The 10,838-nt window shown below is 35.2% G+C and overlaps 1 protein-coding gene across 1 annotated transcript; it reads left to right on the top strand.

Annotated features, from left to right (window-relative positions):
- Positions 1-244: 244 nt before the first annotated feature.
- Positions 245-7,691, top strand: LOC119777927. Its single transcript, XM_038276938.1, has 9 exons — positions 245-371; positions 457-496; positions 3,047-3,180; positions 3,872-4,001; positions 4,638-4,892; positions 4,990-5,271; positions 5,356-5,480; positions 6,377-6,433; positions 6,529-7,691. Exons 2-9 carry the CDS (start codon positions 460-462, stop codon positions 6,571-6,573), a joined length of 1,065 nt encoding a protein of 354 aa, XP_038132866.1. The 5' UTR covers positions 245-371; positions 457-459; the 3' UTR covers positions 6,574-7,691.
- The last annotated feature ends 3,147 nt before the right edge of the window (positions 7,692-10,838 follow it).

Below are 10,838 nucleotides of genomic sequence, written 5' to 3'. Positions count from 1 at the left end.
TACCTTATTTTTGCATTGTTAATGTTGATTATGTATATATATATATATATATATATATATATATATATATATATATATATATATATATATATATATATATATATATATATATATATATATACATATATATATATATATGTTGCTTTCCCTCCATGTCCTTCTTCTCTAAAATGCTACATTCACGCCCACCAGTCCTGCCCAATAGTTCCAAAGAAACGTTTTTGTACATTTCAGTAGACTTCCTTGAAAGTGAGGCCTTTGGGCACGTAAAAGCATTTAAAAAGCTCAGGTGTTGTTCTCACCCTTCAGTTTGCAACGGCTGCAGAAAACGCAACAACATTCTTGTGCTGTGTTGAGCCACTGGATTTAAGGTAGGCTTTTCTCAACAAGCCAAGGGATTGCTTTTCACTGACATGGTACCTTCTCAATGCCTCTCCTTTTCTTCTTATTTCACAGGACATGTTGCTGTTGATTTTGATGCTTTGTGTTCCTTCCTGTGAGTAAAACAATAGTCTTTACGAGATGTAGTGTTTAACGGTGTATGTAATAAAGTGAATTAAGGATTAAAAAGTTTACTGAAAAATATTTTTTTATAATTCCAAAAGTGTAAAAAATGAAATATTAAATTGAAAACTTTCTGCAACATAGTTGACTTATCGTGGTTTTAGGTAGTTGTCTGACCCCTATTCTGAACACTGAGGAACAGAGCAATTTTATGAGATTTATCTACAAATGATAACTATGGGTTAGTGACAGAGTTGTTGATACGGCCAAGGGAACAGGAGCGGCAGGAACTCTACAAAGGAAAGGTAATTAGAATCTGGCTGAATATGGAAAGCTTGGGATTCTACTTGTTTTAGAGAGAGAGCTGAGAGGTTTTACTAGGATGTTGAGGTGAATCCACCGGGGAGGTTTCTGATGGGATCCAGGAGCTCACTGAGTAAGTAATGAAATGCTGTTAAGCATTGCAAGTAGCCGGATGATACAGCAGACAATGCTTGAAAGGAGACAGAGGGAAAAAAAGATCGAAACAACTATTTATGGCTTTCTATGGAGCAGTGTTAGCGACATCTCCTAGGAGAAATTTTTGTGTGAAGTTTCATAGTCAACTGACCTGTAACGGTATTAGATGTTTGTATTCACCCAAATACTTAATTATTCCAAAATCTTGTGCTTCCACTGTACACTATGTCTATTCTGTCCATGTTTTTTTTTTTTATTATTTGTTTTGTTCTGCGCTGTCAGTACAGTATGACATCTTATTAATTCCAATATGAGTCACTTCTTAAAGTCAGATTCCAAAAGATCTGAGCTGTATCGGATTTAAAACCACATAGAAACCCAGGTTGGATTTGAAAAAGTCATATTTCATGTGACTTGGCCTGTTCACGCAGTCAGGAAAGAATCTCACCTGAGTCCCTTCAGGGGAAAAAAAAATAAAAAAATCAGATTTGGGCCACATTTGTCTGCAGTGTAAACATAGCCTTATATTCTGACCAAAGGCAGCTGATTACTAGGGGTCTCCAGAGTCTTAAATTAAAGGACATATTCTAAGTCCTGACTGAATTAGGTCATTAATTTATAGTTATACACTAATGAGCAGTTTAGTTTTAATAAACTATCAATAAATTGGCACATAACAAATTAATTATTTCTAGTAACGGATAAATTGAAGATTTTATCACATTTACCATAGATGACAATGAAGTAAAGCCAGTAAATCAAGTTAAATTCTTAAGGGTGGTTTTGGACAAACTTAACTTAAACTCCATTAAATTGTGAGACAAACAAAAAAACAAAAAATGTAATAGTATTGGACTTTTAAACAAAGTAAAAAACATTTTAGAGCTGATAAAACTCTGGATGCTATATTCCTCTTTTCTTTTCCCAAGTTTCACTAATTGTATAGACATATGGGGCAACAGATATGAAGCTAACATCAAACCACTGTTTGTGACACAAAAGAAAGCTATGAGAATTTTATACATGTAAATTAGAAAGCATACTAAAAAAACTCTTTGTCGACTCATATCTTCTAATAGACTTGGCTAATTCAAAAATGCTATTACGGTAGTTATGTTTAGAGCTAGTGAGAGATTACTGCTAAATAATTTACGAAAAAGTTCTTGGTCCTAAATTCAAGTCATAGAAATAACTGGAGGAAGTATGATTTCAAAAGTAAACCTGTGTGTACTCCCTTAAAGAAAATATGCATTTCAGTGCATTAAGTAAAATTATTGAACAACTTAGATGAGGTTTTAAAAAATGCAGAACCAAAAATCTATTCAGATGACTTTACAAGGAAAACATTATTGTACCTCATACACAGCTGAGTGAATAATAAGGATAATTTTATGTTGTTTTTAACTTAATTTTTTATGAATTTTCAAAATTTTTTTAAAAGATCCATCTTCTCCACTTTTAAAAATATGCACGTATGAGAGCATGCATGAGCTAATTTCTCTTCGTGCATGCACTGTTTAAAACCTACTGTTCTCATAGCTCATACAAACTAACTGTACCCAAACATCAGCCCTAACCCCGAAAATCCCCCAATCACTATATAGAGCGGGGACTACATAGTGAACTTACTGTAGTGACTTTGTTAAACCTGCTTCTTGAAACGGACCCTGAGAGACGACAACTTTTTTTGGAACTAATGAAAGGGGGGGGGGGGGGGGGGGGGGGGGTCTACAAGATTTGTCTTCTTTCTGCTCCTTTTCAATTCTGGATACTATGTGTTGAACAGAATTTAATTAATGATGCAATTGTTAAATTGATTGAACTCAATTTGGTCGTTTGGTCTAAAAAAATCATTGTTTGCACTAATCCTGAATGACTGGGGCTAATTAGGAAGAATGGCCATCCTACAAATGTTAGTAGATCAATTTCAGCTTCCTGTTACATGTCCCTGTGGCCCTTACCACTTATCTCCAGGTTGTTGATTAATCTGCATATTGATGTATGCGTCATTTTATAGGCTACATATTTTTTCTCTGTTGTGAATTTAGTGCTTGTTATTTAAACCGTTTTCTGTTCAATGTAGGCACTACACTTGAAAAATCAAGTTGCAAAGGCGGAACTATTCAATTGGAAGGTGGAAGAAATGTGACAAAAGAAGGGAATCTGATTTTCATTTCAACTGAAGGACAAAGAAAAACGTTAATGTATAAAGGCAAGGTAATATATTTTTGTTTTTTTCAGCGATGTTATGTTCGGTTTTAGAAAAGAAGATTTTTAAATTTAAAACTTCTCTTCATTAAAAAAAAGGAAATAAAATTGTTGTGTTATCTAACTTTTAGCTTTGTTATTTTATCTTCTCTGTTTCACTATAGATAAGCTGATTTTCATCATAGAGCTAGACAAAAACTGTTTATAGTTTTGTTTTTTCTTACATTTCAAACTTATATTGTGTTGTTTTGTTATACGAGAGCCTGAATCAATTTCTGAGAAAAAAAAAAAACAAGAGCTTGTGAGAATTAATTGTGATATTTCATAGTAGATGTTCTATCTAGAAACTATTTTTGCAGATATTTAGCTGTGTTTATGTAAACTACTTAGGATGGAAAACTGTTCTTTCACTAAAATTCTGATTTTATTCCACATCTTACCACAGCTTAGGTTGTAGGACTGTCTCTATGGCATCCCGCTTAGATTATTTCTCTTCACCTCCATCTTGATGGTACAAGTGGTTCAGTTGGAGTACTTACTACTTTTTGTTTGAGTAAATTAAAAAAAAAATCTTTATAGTGATATTTAAAATTTTCTGTACATTTAATGTGTAGCTCCTGCTGTTATTTATATTATGAAATAATTGTTCTAGAATCTAGCATGTCTGTATAATATTTCACTTGTGTTTAACATTTTTCAGGCTACAGACCCACGTATCACAGTTTCGTACAGCAAAGTACTTCTTAAAGGATTGCAAAAAGAAGATGAAGGAAAATATCAATTTACATCTCTCAGAGGGCTTGTAAACCAGTATGAGGTAAAAGTAATAGGTAAGAACTACTCTCATGATAAATAACTGAACATGCAATGTGATTGACTTTGTGTTTCATCTTTCTTATAATTACCCTTACAACCAGAAAAGTTGTTAGAAAAAAAGTAGAATTTATGAATATATTGTTTATGATTTGATTGATATTTTCTTACAAACTATGCAAACTATTTTCTTACAAACTATAATACATCTACTTGCACTTTTTTCACCAGATAATTTTAATGTTTTAATTAATTTTTTCTGATACTGTAAATGTCTAATAAATTTGGTTATCTTTCCCACTAAAAAGGGATTGAATGCTTAAGAGAATTGAATTTAATCATTGGCCTCAGAATTTGGACATTTTTATTTGTCACAAAACAAGCTGGTATTTCTAATATCTTAAGGAAACGATTCATTGTACAGCTCATACAATTTCACTTTTTCCCTGCTTTTGTATTTATTTATGTTGGGTTGATGGGTGGAGTTCAGACGCTTTACTATGTGTTAAGATATTCTAGCTAATTTAACACTTAAATAATCCTCTTTAAATGAAAGTTAAAATTATTTCATTTAAAATGTTAAAAAAATCATATTCTCTCAATCAACAGGATTTACACATAAATTCACTTTTTGTTTTATTGTGTTATTTCAGAATGTATTACAAAGAAGTATATGGAGAGTGTTTCCCTTGGGGTTCCTGAAAGAGCTCAGTACCTGTATTTTAAGGGTTCGACTGAAAAACTGGAAAAACTCTGGGATCGTACAAAAAGTCAAAACACTGATAAAAGAGTGATTGTGAAGAACAATGTCTGGAAAATGGTCAATCTCACTAAGGCAGACGAAGGATTCTACTTGTTTGTTCGTGAAGACAAAAAAGTTGAGCTAACGATAAAGCTATCTATAAAAGGTACATTTTTAAATCTGTTTTAAGCTGCATGTGGAATTTTCTATCTATTATCTTGTAGAAATTAAATATACATCTATGTCTAATCTACCAAACACAGAAGAAACCCAGGATTATAAACTGAAAGTGAATGAGAGCCTCTTCATTAAATTTCCTGAGCGTGGAGGACCTTGGGATGTGGTGTTCAAGTCAAAAAATAAACAACAGAGGGTGATGATCAAAAATCAACTAGTTTTGGAAGGCACTGGATTCGAGGGGAGAATTACTATTCAGAATAATAGCATTGAAATTAAATCAGTGACAGCAGAAGATTCTGGAACGTTTAACTTCTATGACCAACAAGGCAACCTGGCAATGTCTGTTAAGCTGGATGTTGACTCTGGTGAGTAAAACAGCATTTCTGATTTATATTTAAAAGTTTACAGAGGATTTAACCATAACTTTCCTTCCTATATATTTTTAATAGGATCTAATCACCTAGCTGCTTATATTGTTGTTCCGTTGGTCCTTCTGGTGGTTTGTGTGGGTGGTGGTTCTGCTGCAAAAAAAGGTAAATCAAAACCTAGCGAGGAAGCTTCTGTCTCTCCCGATGTAAGTATAAGGTGGATGCTTAATTAAGATCACTTTATATCTGTGCAAGAAACAAAAATCCCAACAAATATTAACCAACACCCTTTCCCACTATAATTTCAGGAGTTGACACTTGCTTTACACAAACCTAGGTTATATCTAAAATATAATATAATTTGACAGCAATTTTTTTTGGTAATATGTCCTTGAGGATAACTAAAATGCTTATGGGCAAGATCAGTTGTATAATAATGGAAAAGCAAGGCAAGTCTATTCACAAAACGCTCTTTATGATGGGTCCTTTTCTGATGATTCCAACTGAGTCCTGTTAGAAAACCTGTGTGCTTAATTTTTGGTGGTTAGTTTATTTCTTCACTGCTGGGTTTTGACCCCACTGGAGCTCAATGGAACGTCCACATTTTTAGAAACATGTCTTAAATCAAAGGCATCACATTTCACAAGACCATGAGTCTTTAAAGAGATTTTTTAAAAACCATTGTGATGCAGTTCTTTCTGCATAAATTGATTAGAAATATTTCCTTGTGCCATGAGTAAATCCTTAATACCAACAGATCTGAACCATTTCCTTGGTTGTTTCCTTTATTTCCTATCTGTGCCTTTTAGGAACCTATTTTATTTTATTCATTTATTCCCTTTGGTCCCTTGTTGCTATACATACAGTTTTTGTTCTAATTTGTTTAGGTCTTTTCCTTGTTTAGAAATTGCCAATAAAAAGTGGAATTCTCAGGAAGAAGATGTAAAAGTACATTTTCGTACAAAAAAATGCATTCAATTGTTATTTTACCTGTTTAAAATAACTTTTCTTTTTTTTTTTTTTTTTTTTTTTCTTTTTTTTTTTTATCGCCACCCTACTTTTGGTCTGATTTTTTTTACATTAGATATCTTTTTCCCTGCAGCCTAACACTGTGCATGCTTCACCGCCTGATACCAACATGTATCCCCTGCTCCATCAGGTAAACATTTACAGGTTTTTAAAACACTTTAGAGGTAGTATTGGCTTTTTTTGCTTTAACTCTTACTAATTTTTCTTTCCCACCACTTGCTGCAGGTTCCGCCTCCAGAAACTTCTACGTCTATGCACTACAAGATGTAGTTTTCACCTCTGGATGCTGAGCCACTGACTGATCATGCAAAAACATAGAAAAAAGGGATTTAAAGTTCTGAATAACCCAATTTTGTTGCAAGCTTTATCAAGAGATTAGTTGAATGTTGTTTTCAGAAGTGTGTGTGTGGGCGGGGGTGGGGGGGCCGCAGTTTTTTTTTAAATATAACTAACTTCAGCGTGTGTGACCATCCAGTCACAGACCCGATTCAGTGGCGCATCAGATGTTTGTAAACTGAGCTTCTTTTAGGAGGGAAAGCAATGACAGCCAATCACACAACAGTAGACAGTGGGCTTGTGTGCGGTCTAAACTCAGGAAAGCATGCTTCCGCTAGAGCTGTGGTTTTTCGCTTGGCCATATTGCTCAACGAATGTCTGTGTACTGTAATGTAAAATTGTTTTTAGACAGTAAAACATAGAGGACCCAAATGGACGTTTGAAAAAGTGCAGGGTTACAAACACAATACCTCATCACTAGATCTACCTAAAGCCTTATGTGGAAACCCAAGGAACAGGCTTGGAGAGGTTTTAACATGGATCTTAAAGGTGGACCTGAAGTCCAGAAGCTCTAGGCATTCAAAATTGTTGCAGATAAGAGTATGGTGATGAGCTCCAAGGAGTCAAAATGATTAGAAATGCCTACTGTAATAAGTGCATTAGATATTAATTTGTTTAAGTATATTTATGCAATTGTACCTGTAGACACTTCTGAAGATTATTATGAACTTTTCTCAGACATGTATATAGATGAATACAGAATGTATTATTAATTTCTCATGGATCTTTAGCTTTTTAAGAGGGATTGTTGCTATTATTTTGTTTGACGGTTGTTTTACCTTACCTTTTTATCTTTTCTTATTCATATACCCATTTATATACCCATGTGTTCAAGCAATGCAAGCCACTTTTCTTTGTGATGTTATATAGCTCTACTGTGTTTTGGTTTGTTTCTTATTTGGTTTATAGACAAAAACATCTGCTTTACTTAATAATTTTCAAAACATTTTACCTTTACATCTTTTTGTAACATTTAAATGTAACATTGACTGATGTAACATGAATTGAAAGATAAAAATGTGACATATTTAGTAAAGGCAAGATTAGAAAGATTGCTTGTATTTTATTTGAAGTGCTAAGCTGTTTGATTATTGTGGTTTTGTACTTCTTAACAGTTCTCAATATAAAACTTTCTTAAATGACTTGTTATTTTTGACCAACTCTACCTATTTGTGGACTCTCCTGAAGAATGAAACCTTAATCTTTTAGACTACAAGTAACACAAAGAAGGCATTTAAACCTAAGCAGGTAATTAAGATGTTGCCCTTTTGACTGCATATTTTGGGATTTCTTTGATTTAACAGCTATAGATTCTCATATGCCAATAATAAGGGATATATTTCAAACAAGAAATTAATTTAGTACTTAGTGGGAAACAACAATTAGGTTCAAGTTGAAGAACTGATTGATTCGCATCTCATCCAGCGATCTAGTTTGCTGATCTTTGCACAAGACCAATTAAGATGCTCAGTGATTAATTAGTGAGCAAAAATAAATAACTTGCAGGATGATTACATTTCCGTTTTATTGTCGGTTACACTGAGGTAACTGGTTTTGGAAAGAGACAGAGTTGTTTTTGATCTTAACAATTAGTTGGAATGAATTGCAGAAAACTTTAAGAAAATCTGGAGACATGTTCATTCACTCTGAAACAATTATAATCTTCTAATGACCAAGGTATTGGACTAAATAATTGTTTTAAACAATATAAATGATTTCAGTAACATACCATGCACCTTACAAAATGTGATTTGATATAATTTTATTGCGCTAAAACTGTACAATTTGAAATGAACAACTAACAGCAGCACCCCCCCCCCCCCCTTCTCCATTCATACCCAGGGCAGCTGTTTCCCTCGATAAAATATTATTCCTGATTAAATGAAGTATACTTAGACTTCTTAATTAGAAGTAGACTCCCATCTGGCGATAAACAAAAATTGCCGTATTACTATTCTTAAAGTTTTGTTAGGAGCTGGGTCTATAATGATGACTTCACCATAATATTGCTGCGAAGCTCATTATATTTGCAATACAAACAACCATGATATGCTTGTTCCTTTATATCCACCTGGTGAAACATTCTTCCAATGGTGCCATTACAACTGCAACCTCCAGAGCATAATGTTAGCTTCGCATGAACAGACTGCCAACATAAACAACCCCCTTAACACAAAACTAGGAATTGAACATTGATGTTTTCCCTATCTAGACATTACCCAGGAGCCGTTGCCTCTAATCCAGCCTCACAGAAAATTACAACTGCCTGAGTCATGCAGTCATTCAGTGAGCGGGGTAAAAAGAAAATCAAGCTTGGACTGAATGAAACACATTATGACCTTGTCATGATGGGTGAAGATTCTAGCCCATATGCAGAACACACTCAGGAGGCAGGGAAAAAGTTCAATTGATTTATTTATGGTTAGAACAAAGCAGGTCAGGATGTATTCAGGTCCAGGGCTGGTCTCGGCTGGATTGCTGACCTGAAGCTGAGCAGAGCAGCCGAGGGGAATAATCCAAGGAGGATCCAGAGGTTGGTGACAGACTGAGTGCTCGAAGGCGGTTGGGCTTGGCTGAGGCTTGATGATCTCCAGATGTGAGTTCAGTAGCAGACGGCAGGCTGAGGTCTGAGGCTTGAACTGAGCAGGCCGAAGGGGGGAACCAGGAAGGTTAGAGACAGACGGCAGGCTGAAGGCTGAGACTTGAGCTGAGCTGGCAGCAGGAGGGAACCAGGAGGGTTCAGAGGCAGACGTCAGGCTGAGGGGCAGAGGCTTGGTTCTCCAGGGTTGGGTTCAGTCAGATTTCTTCCTAAGAAGCGGAGAAGACAAAACTGGTTAAGTTCAAGGTTCTGGTTTCAGGGGAGTAAGAGAATCAGACAGGCTGGTAGGCTCAGGGTTTGCTGTACCGTGGCTAACTAACACTCTGGCGTCGAGGTGTTGTCCACAACCCACATAAGTACTGGTCCCCTGATGAGCAGATGAGAATCAGCTGGTGAAGGCAGCTCCAGGTTCAGGAGATCCAGGAGCTCTCTGGTGGAGGAAAGTAGACAGCACCCCAGACCCCAACAGAAAAAGAAATAAACAGGAAGGGATCATCGGCGCCCTCTGGAGGGCAAGCCTCTGGATCCCAACAGACCTATTATGTCGGCCTACAGTTCAGAATCCATGTTTATCTGAATGAACACTTATCAACCACAATAATACATCTTAACTTTATTTTATTTTTATCCTTGTCTTATTTTATATTCTATAAAACTATAAAAGAATATATTTCATATTCTTCTTCTTATATCTATTTTCTACTTACAATCTTATTTTTCTCTGTTCTGTAAATGGTTGCACTGCAAGAAAAAAAAATTATGATTCTGATTCAAGAAGCCATTTCAAATTAGCCATTTTAATCTAGATTAATCTAGATTAATTCCAAGATTACAGTGAGATAATCTAGATTCAAAAAATGTATCTATGCCCACCACTAATATATTTTTCAAACCTTTAATTGCTATCATGCCGATAACAACCATAATCTTTTTTGTTTGGCAGCTGAGACCATACCTGCTATGGGCTTGTCTTATTACACTGTTTCCTACCATCTTCAATGCTTATTTTTATTATTTTTTTTTTTTTTATTAGGAAACCCTACTACAAGACGATGGAGGCAGCAAGTGGGTATGACATCAAAAAATTAAAAGAGACTTTCCCTTCCTCAAGTCATCTCCAGGCTTCCATATCCAATAGAAGGTTGCATAAGAGCAGTGGAAATCCTTCATCTGATCACCTGGATCCAGATAAGAATGATTAGCTGAGGGAACCATTGGTGATCCCTTTCACCTTACATGATAATTATAAGGGATTTCTCAAAGAAATGATGGACAATATGCAAATGCAGATCAATTCTGTGTGTTCCCTGGCTTTCCTGTTGGATGCTCTCCATGCCTGGTGTTCCTTCTGATCCCCTCTGGGTTCAGTTTACCAATAACAAAATAAAAATCATAGTTCACCAAACTGTCTCCATCATGTTATCTGCAATTCCTGAGTACTTGTGTACTTAGTTCTTAAGATACAGAGTTTCTCTGGTACAATCTCCCTTATATACACTGTTGTATGTAAGGGAGATTGTACCAGAGAAACACTGTATTATATACAGTATATAAGCGCGTGTCAACCCAACAAGCAGCTGACACTGGGGGACTTGACTCA

This window comes from Cyprinodon tularosa, unplaced genomic scaffold, assembly GCF_016077235.1.
Source record: "Cyprinodon tularosa strain WSP-4 unplaced genomic scaffold, ASM1607723v1 ctg129, whole genome shotgun sequence".
Taxonomy (NCBI): domain Eukaryota; kingdom Metazoa; phylum Chordata; class Actinopteri; order Cyprinodontiformes; family Cyprinodontidae; genus Cyprinodon; species Cyprinodon tularosa.
The sequence above is the reverse complement of the archived record's forward strand: the minus strand, read 5'-3'. Positions and strand labels throughout refer to the sequence as shown.